General features: G+C 40.7%; 2 protein-coding genes across 2 annotated transcripts in view; one reads left to right on the top strand and one right to left on the bottom strand.

Annotated features, from left to right (window-relative positions):
• LOC126470397 (elongation of very long chain fatty acids protein-like) overlaps positions 1-25,314 on the bottom strand; it is a 233,699-nt gene that overhangs the window by 169,021 nt on the left and 39,364 nt on the right. The window lies entirely within an intron of this gene.
• LOC126470974 (ABC transporter F family member 4-like) lies at positions 6,741-8,264 on the top strand. The gene has a single exon (XM_050099020.1). It carries the CDS (start codon positions 6,741-6,743, stop codon positions 8,262-8,264), a length of 1,524 nt encoding a protein of 507 aa, XP_049954977.1.

Below are 25,314 nucleotides of genomic sequence, written 5' to 3'. Positions count from 1 at the left end.
GATCTAAAATCACATTTTTCTCTATGTTAATAGGATATATATGACAATTTCAATCAAGAAAATGCTACAACGTTGAGATCACAGATTTTCTTCAAACTCTGTACGCATTTAGGTTGGACATTAAAAGAACATAATGTGCACTACTCTGACAATTCAGTTTTGCGTGTATTATGTGACCTAGGTGTCTGTGCGTACGAGCCGGAGTTCATGGTGGTCAAGTGATTAGCATTCGAGTTTCGTTAAGGCGAACGTGTATGAAGCGATTGTTCGACTCCTGCTCAAACTAAATTACTTTTTTTCACCGCTGGTCATATCTAATTTATATGATATTAGAAAGTTAATATAATGAAAAAACCACGTGTATCTGCGTGAAGTATCTGCAAAAAGTTTCAATTTATGTTTTCCATGTCCGTAGGACAAATAACATGGCGAGAGCACATCCGACAAGTAATTTTACATCTTGTGGTCCGGCTCATTGTAACTTACTATATTCCTGATTGTGAATAACATCATTCGCATCAATAGTTATTGAGGTTTTACTTGGGTTTTCCAAACCTGGCCCTCGTCCTAATTTAGTAAATAGTAAATAGGCAATTATATGAAATCACTACAACTTCATGAAAATACACGTGGGTTTTTCCCCTTTACATTACCTCTCAAATGTCAATTTAAATAATGTGACCAGTGACAAAAAGAATACAGATCAAAAGTGTTCGTGGGATTCAAACCATAGCCTAGTGAATGACCCTCTTGCTACTCGCGAAAGCTAACCACTTGTCCACAATGACTTCTTACGTCCGTCACCTTCGCACAGCTATAAAAGCCACATAATAAACACCTGAAACTTTTCTTGCTATGGGATCGGAATTGCCAGAGAAGTGCACATTAATACTTCCACATTACGTTGTATTAATGGCCTACTAAAGGTATAGAAAGTTTGATATAAATCCTTGATTCCAACGTCGCGGCCTCCCCTCGCTACACAAGTTCAAAATAAACAACGAATATCTATCTAGTTTTAGTAAACATCACAGAACGACGGCTACAATTAAAGCAGCTGAAGACCAGCTATACTCCATAGACAACCGTGACGACCTCTGTAACTAGACTTCAGCGAAGTAATCGACACATTTAACTTTGCTGTCCAGTACTTTCGTGAGAATGAAGCCTGTGTTATCTGTGGATATGGAAGTTTTAATGTAAAGGAGTGCCGTTATGTGTGCCTTGAGGTTAACACTTATTACATGTTAATGAAATCTCTTCCGTATTGTTTCTCCCGTAAATAACATTTCAGTGTTCATGATGTCGATCTCTCCTTAAGCGACGAAACAGAATATAGTAACGTTAGCGTCAGATGTGTGCCGAATCAGAGTCTAAAATTAAATACAAATATCTCCGAGATAATTTACACACGCCACCCAGTAGTTAATAGGTCATGAATAGGTTTTCCCTATTCTACTGGCATATCTGATCAAAAGACACTAAAGAATTTAGTTGACTAGTAACCCAGTTAAATAAACTGGCTGCGCCACAGGGAAGCTTCTGCTTTTGTCTGTACTCTGCTAAAATTTCGTTCATTTTCAAAGCATATAAAACACGTCTACACAGTCAATTTGGCGAGCGTTCACGACTGTGATAGAGTCCAACACAGCACGATTAATGGAAAATCTACACGCGTAGTGTTAACTACGAATGTAAGTGCGCGTTAGTCTGTAGCATTCTATTGAAATACTCTAGTTTTCATTGTTATTAAAATATTAGTCATTAAACGTTTTCCAGGTATCTTAAAATATCTAGTTATTTGTAATTCGAATTTTCTATTCTGTATGAAATGAAAGTTGGACCAAAATTTCTCCCTAAAATAATGTAAGAAAATGTGTCGGTGACATGGAGGAATTTTTTTTAATTATTTTTTTTTAGAAAATCTTAATCCATCACAACCCAAACTGCTGCTGGAAAATGAGACTTAGAAACAATTAGTTGTAGCTCTAAGCCAAAATGTTTGTGTTTTAGTATTACAAACAATTCTTGCACATAATGGACATCCGTCAAAGGGCACTGACTACAGATGATGCATTGCACTGTATTGCATTGCAGTGCATCAATTTAGGGGGTTGAAGCTACACACCCGAAACAAAAAACTGTATTTCGTGAAAGTGGATTTATACTTTTTTATCTAGCAAGCACGGAATGATAAGGAACTCATTTCCTCTTATGATTTTTAATAAACAATAATGCATACAGAGTAATACTCTGCCTTGTCATTTATGTTCTCATTATTTCACTGTAATTTTCCTGTTGATGGCAACTATAGTTAATTCAGTGGTCCAAAATTCCCCATTTACATTTATACCACAACTGGGGAAGGAATATGTTAGTGGTGATGTTCTCGGGATTTCATCTGCGTAGTGCTGGCGGTCACAAGACATTTTTAAGATCTTTATCAAAAAACGTACGTCTCGAGAATAAATAATTTTGTAGTTTCACACAAACGCACATCGTCTTCAAATTTAAAAGAATTATTATGCACCTTTCCAGCAAAGAAATGTGACAAGAAGACTAAATCACTGAAAAAAGTTTTTCTTGTAACTAGGCCAATACGGTTACTGTAAACACTTAGTGGTGTGCATGATCTGTACATAATATACAGTTTCAAAAACTGACGAAGTGGTTGTAAAACCAGTTGTCTGGTGGCCATGAGGGTCATGATTCGTAGAAAATTGTTAAGGTAAAAAAATCTGCACGTTGTGCGACTCATTTCAGGTTACGGACATAATGGCTAAAATCATGACTGCAGCCCATACGAACGCTTGTAGCAATTTTCCACGCTTAGCTGTACAGTAATTTTAGTCGTTTCCTGCACGAAACGTCTTCGAAGTACGTCGCAGTTACTCAGTTTTCTCTGAAAATATTGCTGTCCACTTTATGCCTGTGTTGTGTTATGGCACTATTATAATTTCTGACCGCCTGCATTTAACTTATACGATCTAGTCATTACCCGGGACCACCTTTTTAAATCTTATCGGCTTCATTCTGTTTTATTTCTCGTAACAAATGAACGTCACCTTTTTATGACACTTCAGTAACTGTCTTGTTCCCCGGTATCAGTGCTAATGTAGTTCTGTGTTAGTGTCATCCAAACGAGTTTCACTTTGCTGCCAGACCAACGCGTGAGCCCCTCTCGCAATAGGGTTTGCCCACACGGGTAGACAGCCATTGTTTTGTGCTGCATTTTGCTGTTACTTGCGGAAATTTAAAACAAAGCTCTTACTCCTGTCTTCTAGTGGTTGGTCCGACTGTAGTGTTATACGAATGAAAAATGAGTTATTTTTGTGAAGACAAGTTACCCAACGATATTGATTGGTAACCGAAATAACTGGACATCGTTGACGTGATGATACTTTAAAGGCATTCCGTTACAAACAAATGACACAGAAGCAACCCATTTTGCCAGGTTTGGGCAGAAGTTTCGAGATCACTAGACTTCGCAGCAAGGACATCAGCGGAATTCCATTTCTTCATCACTAAATTATGAAGCAAGGACATAAATCACCACCTACGTCATATCGACAGATCGGGACTTTTCACACCATCCACTCTTCTTACGTTATGAATGTGCAAATAACAGGATACGAGTAAATAAGCACATATCACTGAAGTTTCGCATTAATACCATTCAAGCATTGACCTTCAGTTTGTAGAGTCATAGACGACATAAGTCGAAGACATTTTGCTAAACAATACGGGTTTCCATGAAAACTAATGAAATTGTTTGGGAGGACGAATATTCGTGTTAATAGTCAAGCGCCTAACGATGACCATAATCTATGAAATTTTATTGTGCTTGACCAAAGAAAATTTCTGTTGAAGCCATGGTGCATACGCGTTTTCCTATGATCCATTTTTTTCTAAAAATTCGTGTTTGGCAGCTTAGTCGTACGGCCAACTCATTAGCATCTCTTCGAAGTCGCTATCGTCTTTTATACGTAGAAAGACGGGTTTTAGATTAGATGCATCTCATTAAGCTAATACCTAAAGTTATCTCTGGATTCTTTATTTAATATGAATGACACACACAATAACGTCATATTTGAAAAACTACTACATACCAAAGTCGGATTAAGCCGCACCCTTTATTTTTTTTAAGCCAGTGACTTTCCAAGGCCATGGGCATCTATTGCCTGTGAATTTCTACAGTTAAAGTTCTAAAATACTCAGAAGTCTCGTTACTTCAGAATACAACTGTTTCACGTTTTTACAGAACTTCGTAACGCCTTCCCTCACTCCCAATCTCTAAGTGTGATATACTTTAAATTTGGAACTGTGGCTGTAGGAAACCCAAAACAGTCCTGCGCTCACTGAGCATAAATTCAGTGATTTATGTTTTAATAAAAAGCAGTCCAGAGTGCAGTTACTTTATTTTCAATTCTGGTAACCGGTTTCGGTCTAAAGGACCATCCTCGGATCGAAGACTCCAGATGACATGAGGAGCCAGGACACGGAACAGCTGTGTAGTTCTAGTCTGTACCGTTTACCAGAGTTATAAGAGTTACGATATGGACTCCTTTTTATTAAAATGTGAAGTACAATCCCTGTTCCGCAATATAGTCAGCCATTATTAATTATTTCTGCTATAAAAAATAATAGCTGGAAAATTTTTTTCCAAGCTAATCTACTATGAAGAACACTACAGTCAGATTTTCTTTAAATATTTATCACAAACCATGCGTGTGTCTGAGATGATGATCCATCTTAATGATTTTTAAGTTTATCTGATAAATGTCAGATTACAAATCCAAATGTCCGGTTGGTCCTCCCAAGGAGGTTTTAGGATTTTTTCTGCCACTTCTCGCATCTGTCAGTGACCTGGTAAGACGGGAAGTGTCAAGCCGGACAGTGGTCCAGTCGCATCTGTCAGTGACCTGGTAAGACGGGAAGTGTCAAGCCGGACAGTGGTCCAGAGTAAAAAAAACCTGTAGGTCCGCCCTTATATGGCCGTTTAAGTCAGCTTCAAAGTCCGAAAGGAAGGCTATGCCAAACTGTCTTCAGCAGGGTAATGTGTAATAAAGCAACACTCTTGGTAAAACACTGCTATCCTCGAAGTTACCTTATGGTTGATTGTTACTTTGAGCCCTTTAAGACAACGAATTGTACCTTAATTAGATGAAAGCAAAGCAGTTAACTTAAAAAATCAGTTTATGTAAAAGCTGTACCAGTTCGAAGAACATTGTGACGAAAGAGCCGCAGTGCTAAAAACATCGTCCTTGGAAACCTAAAATTGATTATTTTGAAAGTACACTCGTTTACTCGTCTCTAGAACACTTTCAAGTAGCCTAGTGTGTGAGCCTAATTGAAAGCATACAACCGAAAAGGAGAGTAATAGAGACTGACGTCTGAACCATTGTCTAGTGACTACTGACTTGCACGATGAACAAGTAATGAGATGACACCAGTGTAACAGTCCAGTGTGCAAGTTATTCGCGCCAAGGCTACACTTTCAGGTACCTCTCAAGGGAAACTGCCCATCGCACCCCCTCAGATTTAGTGGTAAGAAAGACCCGTGGACAGCCCGTCAAGAACTGGGCACAGAGCAAGCATGAGAACTGAATAAAAGTGTACTGAACTGTAAAAAAAGCACAATAGAAACAGTGAACGGTCCAAATACAAGGAGTGCAACAGAGCAGTCTGGCAGAGCAACGGTGACGTTAAATGGCCACGCTGTTTAATTTCAAAGCGGGCGGGCCGAGTTCAAAGCTCTGTCGTGCCAATTTTTTTCCGCTGTATTCAAATTTGTGTGTGTCGTGGTGTTACGTCTTTTTCCAACAGCGATGTTTAAGGAAAGGGCCTATAATTAAAGTTGATCCTGCACAAATGCTCTATTAGCAGCCGAAGGGAAGTGGCTCTCGAATGGGAACCGCGAACATTTGCTGACAAGGCGACAAGTCAACCGAATCCGCCACTGGAAAATGTCTGGTGTGTCATACACGGCATTAGCGACAGTACTTGTGTCATGACAAATCTGTTTCCGTCGTACCTAATTTGTACACCTGGAAAGTGAGTGAGATTGCCACGTTGCCCGATTTAGGTGTCACGTAAGCTGCAACAAATGAACGCAAAAGTTTCACAATCACACAGTTTCTCTATGCTCTGTGAAAACATGTTTTTACGTTTTTGAAGTTACGTTCCGTTTTCGAAATTTTAACTCTTGGGCTCCTTTGTTGTAACATACGCACTTATTTGTTGTTTTCATTACTGTGAGACGTCTATGTGGTACCTCGTTAGTTGCGACGGTAATGTATTTTTACCACATGACTCATTCTATAACCAATGTGTTATGGTAACTGCCAAGACTACAGAAAGGGAAACATTTCAATGACCAGACGGACAGTTCATAATGTTGTGAGAAAAACAAACATATATATGGCACGAGGGAGTTTCGAGCACGGCTCGTCAGCTAGATAGTCCAACACCGTGACCACTTCACCACGATGCCGTGGCTGTTTCGGTGTGCTTTATGTTATAGTTGTTAAGCTTGGGCCGTTCACTATTTTTTTCACAGCTCAGTACACTTTCATCCTGTTTTCATCCTTTATCTGTGTGTTCAGTTTCTGACGAACTGTCCACTTAGCCATCTTACCAATAAGTCAGAGGGGGGGGGAAGAGATGGGGAGTTTCCCTTGTCAGAGACGTGGATGTATGAAGGAAAGCTCTCAGCATGAAAGTGGCTAATCCAACCAAACATGATGTTCAAAGAAAGAAAGGAAGAAAGGAAGAAAGGAAGAAAGAAAGAAAGAAAGAAAGAAAGAAAGAAAGAAAGAAAGAAAGAAAGGAAGAAAGGAAGAAAGGAAGAAAGGAAGAAAGGAAGAAAGGAAGAAAGGAAGAAAGGAAGAAAGGAAGAAAGGAAGAAAGGAAGAAAGGAAGAAAGGAAGAAAGGAAGAAAGAAAGAAAGAAAGGAAGAAAGGAAGAAAGAAAGAAAGAAAGAAAGAAAGGAAGAAAGGAAGAAAGGAAGAAAGGAAGAAAGGAAGAAAGGAAGAAAGGAAGAAAGGAAGAAAGGAAGAAAGGAAGAAAGGAAGAAAGGAAGAAAGGAAGAAAGGAAGAAAGGAAGAAAGGAAGAAAGGAAGAAAGGAAGAAAGGAAGAAAGGAAGAAAGGAAGAAAGGAAGAAAGGAAGAAAGGAAGAAAGGAAGAAAGGAAGAAAGGAAGAAAGGAAGAAAGGAAGAAAGGAAGAAAGGAAGAAAGGAAGAAAGGAAGAAAGGAAGAAAGGAAGAAAGGAAGAAAGGAAGAAAGGAAGAAAGGAAGAAAGGAAGAAAGGAAGAAAGGAAGAAAGGAAGAAAGGAAGAAAGGAAGAAAGGAAGAAAGGAAGAAAGGAAGAAAGGAAGAAAGGAAGAAAGGAAGAAAGGAAGAAAGGAAGAAAGGAAGAAAGGAAGAAAGGAAGAAAGGAAGAAAGGAAGAAAGGAAGAAAGGAAGAAAGGAAGAAAGGAAGAAAGGAAGAAAGGAAGAAAGGAAGAAAGGAAGGAAGAAAGGAAGAAAGGAAGAAAGGAAGGAAGAAAGGAAGAAAGGAAGGAAGAAAGGAAGAAAGGAAGGAAGAAAGGAAGAAAGGAAGGAAGGAAGAAAGGAAGGAAGGAAGAAAGGAAGGAAGGAAGAAAGGAAGGAAGGAAGAAAGGAAGGAAGGAAGAAAGGAAGGAAGGAAGAAAGGAAGGAAGGAAGAAAGGAAGGAAGGAAGAAAGGAAGAAAGGAAGGAAGAAAGGAAGGAAGGAAGGAAGAAAGGAAGAAAGGAAGAAAGGAAGAAAGGAAGGAAGAAAGGAAGAAAGGAAGGAAGGAAGAAAGGAAGGAAGGAAGAAAGGAAGGAAGGAAGAAAGGAAGGAAGGAAGGAAGGAAGGAAGGAAGAAAGGAAGGAAGGAAGAAAGGAAGGAAGGAAGAAAGGAAGGAAGGAAGAAAGGAAGGAAGGAAGAAAGGAAGGAAGGAAGAAAGGAAGGAAGGAAGAAAGGAAGGAAGGAAGAAAGGAAGGAAGGAAGGAAGAAAGGAAGGAAGGAAGAAAGGAAGGAAGGAAGAAAGGAAGGAAGGAAGAAAGGAAGGAAGGAAGAAAGGAAGGAAGGAAGAAAGGAAGGAAGGAAGAAAGGAAGGAAGGAAGAAAGGAAGGAAGGAAGAAAGGAAGGAAGGAAGAAAGGAAGGAAGGAAGAAAGGAAGGAAGGAAGAAAGGAAGGAAGAAAGGAAGGAAGAAAGGAAGGAAGGAGGAGATGAGAAGGAAGGTATGAAGGCAAATTAAGATTTAATGTCTGGTCTACCACGAGGTTAGAGAAAACAGGCACTGATTGGACTATGGTGGGGCGGACATAGGTTTTTAGGCTGTCGCGGTATTAGTCTCTAATGATTTAAACAGAATGTTGACATATTAGAGACTGTCCTATACAACCCGTGTATGCAGCGAGTGGAAAAATTATTATGCTTCTCAGTAAGAGCCCTAATATCTCAGATCTCATGGTTACTACATGAAATATACGAAGAGCGAGCATAATTGCTGAAAAGTGATTCTCGAATAACTGTTCCCTAAATTTACCAAGCAAGCTTTCACGAGAACAAGGTTGCACCTTTTTCCAAGATTTCTGGTGAAGTTAATTAAGAAAATTCGTTAAATATTCGTATGCGCTGCACTGACCCATTACGATCTTAGCACCACGACTCTGAACTTTCTGGATGTTTGATGCTTCGCTTACATCACGAATCCTGATATATACAGTAAAAATGGTCGCATTAGCTTGTTCAATGTTATATCTTTCCTAGAAACCGCTCAGAGAATTCCAATTTTCCTTCCACCTTCCCTGCAAATGTGTAAGTGTTCATCCAATTTCCTATTACTACGTGGGATTAAGCTACATGTTTGGACGATGTGACTCCAGAAGTTTATCAGCATGCTTTTATCGTATAGAGAACGGACGAATGGACTGGTCTCTTCAAATACAGTCAACTGTGTTAGCTACTGGTGGTAGTTTGTTTTATGTCACAGGACCATTAAAAGCTTAAAAGCCTTTCCTGTGAAGTAATTAATCATCATTCATCATTTGGTGATAAGATAGAAGCCTGTGGCTGGTAATCCGCATCTACAAACTTGCTGAGTGCCAACACGAAAATTTGCATGTAAAATTGCCTCAGTGTGGCGACACTTGTCGGAACCACCTGGGAATGCCGTTCCTGTGTTGGACGGTATCCAGGCTCCCACGCCAAACCTTCCTAGATACCGACAGGGTGTTTAGAGAAGCAAAATTTGCGGCAGGTCACGTAGATGTTCCCCGTGTAACTCACGGTAAATGCGAGAACTATCCGTAACGTACCGCCATTAGGCTATAATGGAAATACTGTAATAGTAAAAACATAGCTATTTAAAATCTTTAAATTACACCTGTCTTACTTCTCTTCATAATCACCGTACCATCTGACGAGCTGATAAATTCGTCCTGTAAATAGTTCTGCCGGCTGAGACTTCAACTATCCTGTGACAGCGTCTTTCAGGTTTTGGCTGGAGTCGAAACAACGAGCAGGCCCCTTTATCATATGCATGAAAATGTGATAATCGCTTTAAGCCAATCCTTGGCTGTAGGGAAGATGTTCAAGAATGCCCTTTTCGAACCGGCGCAATGATTTATGTGCTTGTGCTTGTTGCTAAGTGTGAGATCGAGCAGTGTCGTATAAAACCGTTATACATTTAGTCAAGACACCGCCTAGCTTGTTTTGAATGGCTGTTCTCCGGTTTCTTTATGTCCCACAGCAAGCTTCAGAACTGATTTTCCTTCTACGATCTAATAACGTACTATCTGTATTCCTCTAAGGTAAAACAAAAAAAAAGGCAGCTATAACTTTTATGCATGACAATTTGCCGGCCTTATTTGGTTCATCGGGCGAGGCGATATGACCTCATGCCATTAACTACTGTTTTGTCTCCGCGTGCGGATAGGAAACTCGACTTTACTAGTTATGTTCTGTTCAATAGGTCGCTGAGGGAAAGTACAGAGAAGCAGTCATCCGTTGAGTTTTGTGGTTCTCAGAAAGGAGTTCTGGAATCCAACTAGCACATAACTTAGGGTATCTTAATTGCTTAGTTATCATCGTATGCAAAACCCCGTGAAAAATTTACGAAAAGTTGTCCGTTAGTTCAGGTATCTGATATATTGAAACGCCTGTTTTCAAGAATTTCTTCTTACATATTCTGTTCTAGTTCGCCGCTGACAGACTGTCACTTACATCATGATGAACATTCGTCCTTCCACTTGTAAACGAACGACATCACTGGCACCCAACAAATTCAGTAAACACATTTCGTTCGCATAAGCCACATATTCGACGGTATTATCAATTGCAACGCTCCTACTGAATATGTACTGTAGGCGAACCTGAAGCAATTTGAGTTTTAACTACCGTAATTCTAACCGCACTGCCCTACTGCGTCAGTTGATGTATGGACTTAACTTTCCCAGCACTTCCCATGCTGCATTGAAACTGGGATGACTTTCCGGCTAGGCCTCTTGACTGGTTGTCCGTAAAACCTTTATCCTTCGATCACGGGCTCGCCCGCGACAGTGGTGGCAATCGAGAAGTAAAAATACTCTACTTTGCACTAACTAGGCTCCTACGGGAGGCCAACAGTATACTCAGATTTTTGTCCTGTACCTTTAAGGTCTTTTAGCGACATGATGCGAGAGGCAGTTGAAATGCCAGAGCGTCGCTTATGTGGTGGCCATCCACATTCCAGCGCGGTGCCATCTATGCGTCACGGAAGTGTAGCGCGAATGCCAACTAGAAAGTGTCTGGCGCACACGCAACTTTCGCAAGGCACTGCCGCCCAACACGCAACACGAGTCGCCGGCAGTTTGTGACGACTCGGCGCAGTCTCCTCACCGGTTCGCGCATGTTACTCGTATTTTCGACAGACGACAACTGCAGACGAATTTAGTCAAGAATCGTTATATGTACTTATTACCACAGAAAAATTCTTTAAAGTGGACGCGAAGCGCTTTGGCTACGTAGAAGGAATAGATGGTTACATAAACCTTTATTTGCTCCTGTCCATGAATCATCACGGATTTAGAAACAATGACTCTTGTGAGAAAAACCATTTTCACATACTGCATCCTTCAAGCTATGGATGTAGGCCATCAAGCCGGTTCTATATCCCTATGTACCCAGTATGGCGCAGCATGTTATGTTCCCTGCATATATTGATGGCGGTACTTGGGCCAGGCGATTGGTGAGGTGCTTCAGTATGCCCATCGTGTTTCAGAATATACCCCTAAACTTTATATATGGTTGTTAGACATTTATGAGTCATGACATTTTTCTGCCACTTTGTGGGAATTAGCTACTGACGTTGTGGCGTAATAAGCGTACCTGAAATAGAGCTGTGGTGGCTTTTATTAACATTTTCTACTCAGAGGTGAGACTGAACGCTGAACAAGGAAACAGTATATGCACACGCGTGCAAGATATCTTGAATGCAAAAGCTTTAAGTTAGGTCTAACCGTGACCGTTAAAATTGAAACACAGGATGAACCAGAACTCTAAAAGCATTCTGTGGTAGAAGTCTAGAGCAAATAAAGGAAAAAAAATATGGTAAATGTTAGCTCTAAAATGCATGATTTCAGAGCTATGACCACTTGCTCAGTAGAAAAGATGCGTTTCACAGCAGCGAAGATTAACGAGTGCTCATAGCTCTTAGAGTTTGCAGTTTAGATCCAATGTTCACTAGACCTTGTTTGGGGCCATACTACCATCTGTAAGTTTTTCTGTGGGATTCTGGTTTACCCTGCATAGAACTAACTAGTTATTTATCTTTCGATTATTAATCTAGGAGGATTTTTTTGCACAACGAAACAGATGGACGCACGATTTTATAGAAACTTGTGGAACAGTCTTCAGTGGTCACAGTTTTTAAGAATCGTGTTTACATCAGACATTTGTTTTTCTTGACAAAGCAGAGAACACTTAACGGAAAGTGAAGAGTGTAATTCGAATACAGTTTATGAAAATGCCCTGCGTTCGCTGACGGCCCTGCCACACTTCGCCAGAAAAACGTATGTGCAATATATCTGTTACTTTTATTTCTTTAATATGCAATTCAGCATTATGATACAGGCGGTAAACTGTAGATCACGTAGTGGAGAGAGAAGTGACTGGCTTCGGGTTTCCTGCAGTGAGATCTTGAGGAGGCGTTTCACCTACAATCCTACGCTTATAATCCTGCTCCTATAGATTTTCATATTTTTTGTGCCTAAAGACATTTCTGGCCCTTCAGCAATTCTCCAGTGGCTAAGTACAAATTAGGGTCATACGACGGGTTCCAACAGGTAGATCTCTTACGACACAGCAATTCAAAACTTCACTCTGTCAAACCTACGCAATTCTGACGGATATCTTTAGATCCAACTGAACTGTTCCTGTATATTTTAACAAAGAGTTCCAACAATGTTCTTTTCTGTTCAAGTCTCCAGGGAAACATTTTCTGGATAAATATTTACTGGAAGAGTGCCTTACTTTATTACGAACTTTCTCATTTTTGTATAGTCAGTCTAGAACCTTAATTTTAATCCTGTAATGCGTATACTCTCTAGTTATTTCTCACTCGTCTTCAACAACAGTGAAATACCAAAAAAGGGTGAAATAGGACTAGCAAGTTATTTCAGTAGGATTCTTTCAGGAGGCGTGATTGAAAATTGCTTTAGAGTAAATTAATCTAAAAGTCCGTATAATTACATCTATATATTATGAAACATGTGTAGGGGAGAGGACAAAAATATGGAAACACCGAAAACGCAACGAATTAATATGTCTAATGTGATACAGGAAAACCGGTGACATTCGAAACACTGCCATTAGGAATGGTTAAACACGCGTCATGTATGGTTTTCAAGAGATTCTTATACATCTTATTCCATTATTCCAACAAAATACTAGCAACTTCGGATAAAAATGGAGTTGGAGAGCGATCACTCTTCCTTCTCTCCAAACTAGGTGGTGGTGGTGGTGGTGGTGGTGGTGGTGGTGGTGGTGAGAAGAAGCAGAGTGATAATGTTCGAAACTACCTGTTTTGTGTTTTTCTTGGTGTCAGCTAGCGTTGAATATTTTTGAAAGAATGAAGTGGAATTTGTCTTATTTGTGTTGACCAGTATGTCAACCAGGTCGCGAGAATGAGCACTGCAGCGAGCCAATAATTTTGCCAACGTGCTTGGTGACTGAAGATCAAGCCACAAGGCTTAATACTAAGATTAAATTTAAACATCCTCTCTGTAGCAGTGTTGTGTAAAACAGCAGAGAATCAGACATATATGTGTGCCTTGTATGTCACATACTCAGATGTTCAACATCTGTACCAAAGCCACTGGATGGATTTCCATTAAACTTGTTACACATATTACTTACAACGTGGGGGTAAAAAGTACCCAACTCCAGTTCAGATGGAGGTGGGGCGTTGATAATGGGGTGACTTACAAGGACATGTCCTCTAGCGAGATGGTGCAATGGCTAGATGACTGATTCGAGAGGACGGCACTTCAAATCACCGACATACTTTTCAGATTTAGGTTTTCCATTGTTTCCTTCAATTCTTTAACGCAAATGCAAGGATGGTTCCTTTGTTAAGGAAACAGCTGATTTCATTTCGCATCCTTTCCCAGTTCGAACTCTTACTCTGATCCCAGTGATCTTGTTGTCGACGGGATATTAAAGTCTTATCTTTCCTTGTTCAAGGACATCGTTACTGCACTAAGTCTACATCTAAGTACATAATCTGGAAGGCACCATACGGTTCACGTTGATGAGTATCCTGTACAATTACCTTTTCTTTGCCACTCGAAAATGGAGCGAGGGAAAATGACTATCTGTACATCCCCGTACGAACTCTAATGTGTCGTCTTCGAGGTCCTTACGCGATGTATACGTTGGTTGCGGTTCTGCAGTCAACCGCAAATGCCGGTTCTCTAAATTCTCAACACTCTTCCCTCCAGTGGTTCCCACTTTAACTCACGAAGCGTCTCCCGTATTATTCGGGTGTTTATGTAAGCTGTCGGTAGCAAATTTAGCAGCACCTCGCTGAATTTGCTAGACACCTTCCCTTGAAATGACTTTGCAGAGACAGCGAACGCACTAACAGTACTTAAGGACGGGTCGCAGTAGCGTTCTATACGCTGTTTCCTTTGTAGATGAGCTACACATTCCTAGAATTTTCTCAATAAACCGGAGTCCATCAGTCGCCCTCCATACTTCCGACGTTACGTGCTTGTTCCTCTTCATATCGCTTTCGAAGTTGCGCCTAGATTTTAGCCGAGCAAGCAGCACAACACTTACCATATTCGAAAACTTGATGATTTTTCCATCCGCATTAACTTAAATTTTTATGCTTCGAACAAGCTGACATTCGTCGCACCAACTCGAAATTTTGTCTGAATCATCCTGTATCATCCTACAGTCACTCAACGACGACATTTTGCGGTTCACTACAGCATCATCAGCGTAGAGTCGCAAATTGCTACTCACCCTATCCGTCAGATCGTTTATGTATGTTGAGAGCAAGAACAGGGTCATCACACTTCCTGGGTGCACTCCTCACGATATTCTTTTCCCTGACGACCGCTCTCCCTCCAGAGCAGTGTAATAGGTTCTATTATGTAAGTAGTCTGAGCCGCTCTCATGTCTAAGGCTTTTCCTTGTGCTCTGACATTCGTTAACTATCTCCAGTAGGGAACTATTTCAAATGACTTCCGGAAATCTGGGAATTTGCAATCTACCTACAGCCCTTCATCCACGGTTCGCAGGATATCGTGCGAGAAAACAGCAAATTGAGTTTCGCACGAGCGATGTTCTGTAAATGCGTGCTGATTTGTGGACAGAAGCTTTTCAATCTCGAGGAAATTTGTTGTATTCGAACTGAGAAGGTGCTCAAGAATTCTGCAGCAAACCGACGTTAAGGATACTGGTCCGTAACATTGCGGGCCCTTTCTCTTGCCGTTCTTTTATACGCCACGCCTCCAGTGTTTTGCGACTGCGCTTGGCGAGGGATTTGAGATTCTTAGCTTTTTTATAGGTCGCAAAAACAACTACGCTCATAGGCGCCCTTGTCAAAACTGTAGAACACGGAGACAGATGAGGTAAAAATCGATTACACGTCAATCTCAATCGACGTAAGAGAAGACAGCTAAAAACAGGGACGTCTATAAAATACACCGTAGGGAAACGGAGGTTCAGAACTAAACATTAAATGGTCTTCTCCATATTGCTGCGACGCATAAAAAGTAAAACGCGGTGAGTTTTGCGATAAATGCAAGCTAAGTAGGGGGCCAATGATCAAGAGCGCGCCGGCCGCGGTTGTCTCGTGGTTCTAGGCGCTCAGTCCGGAGCCGCGCAACTGCTACGGTCGCAGGTTCGAATCCTGCCTCGGGCATGGATGTGTGTGATGTGTCCTTGGGTTAGTTAGGTTTAAGTAGTTCTAAGTTCTAGGGGACTGATGACCACAGATGTTAAGTCCCATAGTGCTCAGAGCCATGAAGAGCGCAATGTGAAACTGATTTGGGTTGTATTCGGACTTTGAGACGTTCTTGCTTTCAACCCTTTCAGTTGTTTCTCATCGACAGGGAAGCCTGTTTATGTGATCCATAATGGACTCTGTTTTAGTCTTGCTTAAACCTGAGAATAAACTGACCATATTCGTACATTTGATTCGAAGAAGCCAGAATACAGACCTTATAATCATGAAGTCTGCATGTGGAACAGAAGAAACCAAAACATACACTAAGAGTGCTGAGGATTATCGGGTATTTTTGGTACAAAGGATGTCAGGAGTAACCTATGAATTTAAATAACAGCTTTCAGGGTACTGTTAATTATGAATGATGGAGTAACAGACGAAAACCGGTTAGTGTAACAAATAATAAATATTTTATAATATTACACCAGTGTTGTGTGAGTTTCATTCTTAACGTATAAAATATTCTACGAAGAACCAACGAAAAAGTCATTCAATGTAATATTCATTACAATATTATGTCAATGACCAACCAGCAGATAGCTTCACTTTCGTAACTTTTTTCCTTATGTGCCTATGCTGACATCAGGGCAAGATACAAGGAAGTGAATAGTAAAATGATTTCTCTTCTTGGAGAGAAATAAGTCCACTGTAAAAATAGCCACTAAGAACCAAATACGAATGAAGCACAAGCTTGTGGTTCCACTTGGAAGATGGAATGATGTGAATTTCACTTGCCAAAGCCATTACTGACAAACACAATGTTAATGCAAATAACTTCTGTGTAATGCTTGATCTTTTCTTGACATACAGACCACATCATCAGGCTGCTAGGCAGGCATTGCTAGAAGGGTTAAAGGAGGCATAAATCCGTTGTTCTACATATGCGGGCTTACTGCTTCTTTGCTTCAGAATACAACGCATCAATATATGAGAACACTAATAACTGCGCTCAAATTAACACAGCCATTAACGAGATTGTGCGCATAATTACAGGACGTGTGTCACCTATACATGTAAGTAATGTCTCGTCGCTCTTAGGCTGTCACCTCCATGCAAGGAGCGCCAGCCAAAGTCGAGAAGAGGAGGCAAGAAAGATATCAAGTGATAATGTTCATACTTCTCTCTATTTCATAAAAATTGGGGTCTACGAAGACTATTCGGCCAGCAGCGTCAGTGCCATCTATAGCCGAAGTTCTCAAAACTCAACAGTTTGATGAGGACATCAACTAGAGTTGACTACGTGGCAAAGGAAATACCTGAAACAAGACGTTTCCTTCGAACGTATAAAACCGTTAAGGAGCCCTAGCGCTCTGTACAAACTTTAAAACTAAGCCTATACCAGTAGTAATGAAACAGCTCTGTCGAAAGAATGCAGGCCATCTGTTTTATTCTAACTTTATTGAATGGTGCTATATTGTAGATACGTATCAGGCGAGTAATAAGGCTGCGCAGGTAAGCAATTGCGGTTAGAGCCAACATACCTTCGGCATAGAGGTCAGAATGTGGAACACTAGCTCGGACATGGAGGATGGATAAAGCCAGTGTCTAGAAGTAGGAAGCATTCCAGCATTCGGCTGAAGTCCCTTCGGCAAGCAGCGTAAAATGCAAATTAGGATAGATAGACGTGCCTCTATGTCCCGCTCATACTGAATCTGATGTCTGAAGTATTGCACCAGATACCTCAGTAAGGCAGGTTGCCGAGTACTGCTAAAAAGAAATGTAGAATGAAATAAGCCTGTACTGGTCCGTATTATAAGGGACAGTCAGATGAAAACGAGACATATGGGAAAAATTAAGTGAACTGCTTATTTCAAAAGCAATCGCCATAGCTGTTAATACATTTATCCCACTGTAAAACAAGATTGTCAGTGCTTTCATAGTGTAGTGTTCGTCGTTGCCTGTGGAACCACGATTATACCAAGGTGTGCACCTCTTCGTCCGAATCAAATCGACGGCCACGAATGTAGTTCTTCAGGGCTCCAAAAATATGGAAATCTCTTTGGAGAGATAGGCACTGTATGGAGGCTGTGTAAGGGCTTCCCAGCGAAACTACTGCAGCGTAGCCGAAAATACAGCCACCTCAGTTGCGGTAAAGTCATGACCGTTTTCTTTGACTCGCTGTTCATTGACTTTCTGGAATAACGCACAGGGGTGCATGGACACTTTGCAAAAATTGAAGAACGCCATGAAGTCCAAACGCCCAGGAACGTTGGCCGACGGCATCATTTGTTGCTAGAAAATATCCGCTCACATAGTGCCAAGGTTGTTTCGACTATGCTGCAAAAGTTTCACTGGGAAGCCCTTACACATCCTCCATCAGTTCCGTTCTCCATGCGATTTCCATATATACTGACCGTCTTTTCTCGCAGTGCGGTAAATATATTAACAGATACGGTGGTTACTTTTAAAATGCTGAAAATTTTACTTTTTCCAGTTTCTCTTATTCATTTGACTGCACATTATGTTTGCAAGAATATCAGACATATTTAGACAACTTACAAAACATTTCGGAATCTGTACACCGTAGATTCTAGATGGCATCCACCTAAGATCTTTTTAAATCTGTAATTTTGAGAAAACCTTCCATGCGCTATGTCATCATTGTTGACGGCTGTCGTCTGTGTTACGAGGCCAGACTTCTTGTTGCCTGTTGGGTTGAGGTATGCCATTTTACGACGAGTTAAGCTGTTGTATGTAGCGACACACACACACACACACACACACACACACACACACACACGGCTTAGCGTCTAGCGTTGTAACGCTATTCAAAACTGACATCTTAGGTTATCAATGTGTAATTTATCCATAAAAATGTATGTACAATTCCAGGCTTAATGTGCTAGGCAGAAGGAAAGTTGCGTTTCTTTGAAGTATCAGGGTGTTGATCCATTTCATGAGTGATAATGGAAAAATTTTAGGGCAGTTCGGATAAATATCGGGTAAATGTGCCGAGAAAGTACTTAATAATTCAGATGCAAGACGGATTTACTTGAGAACGTTATGAAGAAGCGTGTGATAGTCGTGGAGAAAGATTTCGTGCGAAGAAGTTTTCGGAGTAGCTTGTGTCCTTTCCTCGCTAGTATGGGAGCAAAGAGTTTCGTGGTTAATGCATGGTCTCTGCTCATCATCGGAATGTTAAACACCTTTACAACTGATGCCACAAGAAAAGAAACATTCTATAAATATATGGCGGCACCTAAGTCCAACGACATTTACTTCATAGCAGTGCGAATAAAATAAAAATTACGTATAATTGCATAAGAGTAGTTATGTATTCCGAATATGAATGACATTGAAATGTAGGCAAATAGAAATGAGACGCTACCTTGTAGACAAGCGTTTCATCGAATGTTAAGATTAAGCTCATGTCATGACTGTCAGGAACGATAGCTCTGGAAGCCTTTTTGTAATATAGTCACCCATGAGTAAATATGAATTGTCACCTTAGCTACAATTCAACGCCGAAGTTAATGATTAACAATGTATTATCTTTACTTAAGCATCAGTCTTTGCTCTGCTGCACCTACTTTGCAACCGTAACCAGTTTGAAGACCCTTGTCGTATCTATTCGTTGTCGATAGGATGTGCGAATCCTAGGAGACACGACTGGAGGAAATTTTCACTACCTTAGCCTACGAAATTTGTGCACTCGTTGCTTCAAGGCTACCTAGCGCATACAGAGGTAATAATTAAAAACAGAATTTCTTTAAAATTTATTCAAAACTGTCTAATAACAAGTAGGAAGATCCGTCATATGACTCCAGTGTTAAACTAGCGGATTCAATTGAAGTGAGGCTCGTCTTTTCGTTTTGGAATAACAATAATAAGGCACTCTCCACGATGCAAAAGTTCCACGGTAATGACCGTTCAAGGTTCAAGACTATAGCTCAGATGTGATTTCTCTCTTGTGTGAAAAAGTATGTGCAATTCATGCAATGAATTGTTAACAGTACAAAAAGTTATACTGCTGAAGTAATTTTTGCACCTCAGCATCACACAAAAAACCTGATCACTGTCACAACATACGAATGTGAACTTTGTATAATAAAAGTCAACTGCCTGGGGTCACGGTATTTCAATAAGAAATTAAGGAAGGAAGACAGCTTAACGCCCCGAAGATGAAGTTATTAGAGTTCAAGTACGAGCTCAGATTAGGGGAGAATGGGAAAGCAAAGCAACCGTGGTTTTTCTGAAGGCATTTGCCATAAGTGATTTTTGGAAATCATCGTAAACATGAAGTATGTATGTCCAGATGGGGATTCGAACAGCCTCCCTCCAAAATAAGACCAGTGTCTCACTACTGCACCTCTCTTTCCGTGTTTAAGCAGAGTCTTGTAGAAAATGTTAACACTGAGCAGTTGTTTGATTCAAACATTTCGCACCTGTGAGACCAATGTTCCGTAGGTTGTAAGAATATCAAAAACGAAATGGCAAATATACTTAAACCGGCATAACCGAGCGAGGTAGCGTCGCAGGATGAATTTAGACTACAATAATCCATACGTGTATTCCGCATTGGGACTTCAAAGGAGCGCGCCTCAAAGGCCAAGAAACGCTCTTCCGTCGTCACAGTGTGTAAATTGGGTCCGAGCTATTCTAAAGATTTTGTTACGAAGAAACACTAAAACACTACATGCCAATGCTGCTCAATACATTGCCACTAGTGGTTGCTAACAATAGTATATCCGAAACGGAAAACTACGAATGCATGCTGTAGCGTATCAAGTTTGTTCCGAGCGAACGTTTGTTTTAGGATGGCTTGCTGCATGCAACTTCAGGGGTTGACATCTGCCGGCCTAACCGGGGACACACTCGAATCTGTCGCTACCTGCCGTGGAAAAGCTATCCAATGTCTCTTACTGGACGCGTACATTCACCATCTATAAGAACCTATATAAATGATACTAGATATTAATCATTTTCAAAATCGGTACACTACCTTTTGACATTCAGGAAAAGATGGTATCCAAACTTCAGCTTTATAACTATCATAGTTTCAGAGATAAAAAAAAAGAATTGCTGAAGAAAGTCAAAACCCAACACTTAGAAAACTAAATTCAGTTAGGAAATATAATAGTTTATCTTTTGGTATTCTGTAAAAACAAACAGAACTCACAGGGTGCAGAATTAGTTAATTGAGATTTTCATACTAAAACTTTATTTTTCGTTTTCGTAACATAAAAAACAGACAAAATTATTATTGGTGTCTAAGATTGTTGTGGGAGTATAAGTGAGTGAATGAGAGTGTGTATGTGGAACAGTCATCAAATTTTAATGTTGCATTACATACCGTCTTAAGTAACCTGCAAGAATTACGCAAGCCTGTTGTGGGAAAATATTCATAGGGAATTTACCCACTTTGCTGATGACGTATGTTTAGGTGTGATTGCTCTTTTAACAGTAGCCAGAAAGTCAGCTGGAGTATTATCTGTATCTAAAGGATATTTCCAGATTTATTGCCTTTTCGTTTATTAAACGTTGCTTTAATATTTGTATATCAGAATGACGTAGATGCGCCTGTATGTAAGGATTGGTGCAGGCCAGTTTTGGCCCGAGTATGATCATGAGCGAACATTCTGATTGGCAGCGAGTATGGTCAGCCAATCAGAATAGAGACAGTTCCTGCTCGTTACCTGATAGTTATACTGGGAGTGAGGCCACAAGAAGAGAGTCTCTCACTAGCTTTGAACGCGGACGGCCATGTTACTAGTTCCAAGGAAGGAGTATTGAGTTTCTCGCCTTTGATACGTGTCGTGACTAACGCTGATGTAGCTACGGACAGTTTTGTGAAGTTTGGAAGTTTTAGAACTGTATTGTTGGAATGACATTCGAGTGTGAAAATTTGGCCTTCGGAGTATCCGCGTGGCATGTTTCAGTATTCAAGCACTGAGCATTTTTGGCGAGCAATTTCTTTTTTTTAAATCCACCAGAAGGAACGAATGTAGTAACTCATCTTAGTGGTGGAATTAATGACTGTAGAAACGTTGTTTAACTCGGGTCGGATTTGGACAGATTTCTGGCTGCTATGTGTGCGAAATGAGTGTATGAATTGTGAACTTGACGAAAATGACCAATAGTTTAAATGTGAACTGAATAGTACCGTTTCTTTGGTTACAAGAACAAACATTTTTGTGTGGAAATTTCGCACATTTTCCAGAAGCCAATCCTTTATCTTACCGCGCGATAAATTTTTTTATTGACAGTTTTTCTACGTAACTATTTCATTACTAGAGTTGTGCGGCCTCAGTATTTGTAGATATTAGATGGTGTTTTTTTTATCAACGCTGCTTTACATCATCTTTTAAGTATCTACGTTGAGCCAAGTGAAGGGACATCGAGCAGACGCCGTTCTGAGGTAGGTGAATTTCTAATTTGCAGCCTGCACAGCACACAATGTTCAAACCCCGCCACGCCGCAATGCGAACTGCCAAAATATCTAGATACTTGCACAGTCGTTAAAGAAATCTCACCTGCATCTTGCGTTCTATCCAGTACACCTGTGGACGATCAGTAGTAGTCAAAGTGCCAACAACAAAAAAAGAAAAAGTGACGTTTCTAAAACATTAAACTCTTACCACTCAAGTAATTTTTTAAGAGCTACCCCTACCGTTGTGTATTTGGCATGCAATCTCACTAGTTATAACGTTTGAAAGTTGAGAGCGACGGTTTCTTATTCTGCGTCTTGTTCACAATACCTCTGAGTTTACTAGCGGTAATGGCTCAGTATCGAACAAGGTGGCATGGTGGTAGGATGCTGAACTCTCATTTGGAGATGACGGCAGTTCAAATCTTTGTCCAGCCATTTGATACTGCCGAATTCATTCCTCATCTTTATCCTTTTCCAATCAGTACTTGTTGACGGGACTTAAAACTCAAATCTTTGTTTTTGGGGCTAAATATTAAAATATTTATACAAAATCGCATGCAAGCTTTTTCGTTCTCTGAACTTTCCACGAATCTTTCCGTATCCGAGTGTCACCGTTTCATAACGACCCAAGGTTGACAGTATACAATGAAATGTAATAATTTCATGTAGTGTGTTCCCCTTCTGGAGCCAAGGCAATGAGCGTCGTTGGCGTTGCATTCTTGCAAACACACGTGCGCAATGGAGGAAAATAACTTTTCTAAACGCATTACGCAGTCAGAGGTATTTTGATACCACGCCGAACGTGCTGTGTGACATTGGGTAATGTACCTGATGGTATGCGGAGTGTTCCAGTAACATGGTCAAAATTCTATGGACTGTAGAAGAAACTAACATGATCATTTGAAATAAGAAAATGATCGGAATTAAATATTTAAGGCAGTAAGGGATCTTTAATGAGCAATTTGTATGAGGCACCTGTTTGTGAACAGCGTATGTTTCATCAACGTTGGCAGACTAACAAAAAAACTCCCAGAATAGTCCGATGTGGCCTTGGTTGAGTTTACCACTGTTTATAATTCTTTACTAGCTGTCGAAAACAGAGCATTACTCCTTAAATGTATGTGCATACATGCATTTAATGTAGGATTAGTACCAGACGAGACTAATGAATGTACAGAAAAACATTCCATCAGACGTTATCCTAACTGGAACTAAGGAAGTGGAGAAATAAGGGGGGGGGGTGTAGTAAGGAGGTAATGTTTAGATTCAACGCAGCGTCGATGGAGCTATCATTAGAGCCGAAGCGCAAGTTCGAATTGCGGAGGCATGGCGAATGAAATCAGCCATGTCCTCTTTCAAAGGGAGCATCCCGCTATTCGCCTTTATTTAGTGAAATCATGGAGAAGTTTGATCTGAAGAGCCGGATGCTTCTTTAAAGCAATGGCTTCCCGTAAACAAGCAGTGTCGAACCTGCGCAATGTCGCCCGGTTGAAAAAAAAGAAAAAAGTACTGTGCGGAGCAATAAGTACACTCCTATCACAAATAAAGCATGAAAGTAATGGGAATGAACTGGTTTTGAATTGAGTTCTGTTATGTCACTGAATTTTATTCTAACTCTTGCATTGCGATTGGTTAAAGTCACTTTGAACAGCTGCTATGAGCTTCAGCTGTTACAGTGTGGTGTAAATTATTTGGGTTAACGGAAACTATTTCTGATCATTGTTCCTTATCTCTAAGCACTGAGTTTAAGAATGTCATTTGTACAATGTTTACCCTAAAGTTTTAAGACCCTACAGTGGAAACTACATTAGGCGTCTGGCAATTATTTTTCGTTTAAGAACCAGCAGTTATTTATCTCCCTCCCTCCCCCCTTCTCACATTTGGTTCAAAATGGTTCAAATGGCTCTGAGCACTATGGGACTTAACTTCTGAGGTCATCAGTCCCCTAGAACTTAGAACTACTTAAACCTAACTAACCTAAGGACATCACACACATCCATGCCCGATGCAGGATTCGAACCTGCGACCGTAGCAGTCGTGCGGTTCCAGACTGTAGCGCCTAAAACCGCTCGGCCACTCCGGCCGGCCCTTCTGACATTTCCCTAAGACAAAAAACGCAAATTGGAAGTGACAGGAGGCGTTCTGCTTGCGCCGTAGATGGCTAGTCGTGACGCAGTCTGACCCTCTTTAGGAGCCAATACTTCCATTGTTCGTCTGCCAACGAAAGTCGCCAGTTGCGCAACAAACGCTGCCCGTAAGCTTTCTTCGCCGCCGGCCGTCTGCTTCATATGGCTAAACCACTGGGATTCGGATCCGGAGAGTCACACGACCGTAATTCACCTGCAGAAAGGTTTCATTTGCACCATTCTGGATTACCTGACGTTGTAGTCGTCGACTCCTTACTTCTCTTTGCCCTACTCTTACTCCATGAGAAAATGGGCAGAACTATTACGTTTACAGTTTTCCAGAGACCATTAGCTGTTCCAGAATTTTTCGCATCTTCCGTTTCCGACCACAAATGTGGATATTACAAACGATGTTCCCGTACTAATTCTGAAATCCTGTTAAGCTTTATTAAAGGTTGCTAATGCCACCTGAATAATGTATAAGTGGTAAGTGGATGCAATGCGAGCAAATCTTGCAGAGACATTAATCTACATATGTTTGTTGTATACAGATAAAGTACCAAATATCGTCGTGGCAGATAACCTCCATTTTTACTTAGGTGCCATACCTAAGGATGTTAGTGCACTTTAATGACCATGAAGCAGCTTTATCAGCTGGGCGCACAGTCCGAGCATCATACTGAACGAGAATTAGTCCCAGGTAATTATAATATGCCATACGAACTGGTGTCCCATTCTCTTCAGAACATCCAAATATGATGATAAACTTGCTCCTTGCTACCAACAAGGTTTTTGTTTATTTCTGGAGTTCGCACAATTTCTCGTATGATAAATGCCTCCCCCCTCGAACTTCAAGCTTAACAGAACATATGTCGTCGTCGAGAATGTTTTAATAAGGATAAATAGATGATACATAGGCTCTGCGGAACCGGCACTGCTTGGAGGAGCTCCGACTTCCCCTTTTAAGGTATATTGTCTGTCTGGAGATTTGAATTTCTAGCGCGATTAATTTACTATCCATAAGCGAAATCCTTCAGGGCGCTGGCGACTCGACATGCCCACTGCGGTAGTGGGCCTTTAAAGAACGAGTATATTGTTGAAAATAAAGAACAATGTGAAATGCTACGGTCGCAGGTTCGAATCCTGCCTTGGGCATGGATGTGTGTGATGTCCTTAGGTTAGTTAGGTTTAAGTAGTTCTAAGTTCTAGGGGACTGATGACCACAGCTGTTAGCTCCAATAGTACTCAGAGCCATTTGAACCATTTTGAACAATGTGAAAAAAATTGCTGATTGTATACAAACAAGTGAATA

The sequence above is a fragment of the Schistocerca serialis genome, chromosome 3 (genome assembly GCF_023864345.2).
Source record: "Schistocerca serialis cubense isolate TAMUIC-IGC-003099 chromosome 3, iqSchSeri2.2, whole genome shotgun sequence".
NCBI lineage: Eukaryota > Metazoa > Arthropoda > Insecta > Orthoptera > Acrididae > Schistocerca > Schistocerca serialis.
This window is presented reverse-complemented; position numbering and strand designations above follow the sequence as displayed.

Excerpts from the sequence above, each read along its gene's own strand:
- LOC126470974 (XM_050099020.1), top strand. The coding sequence starts at position 6,741 with ATGATGTTCAAAGAAAGAAAGGAAGAAAGGAAGAAAGGAAGAAAGAAA.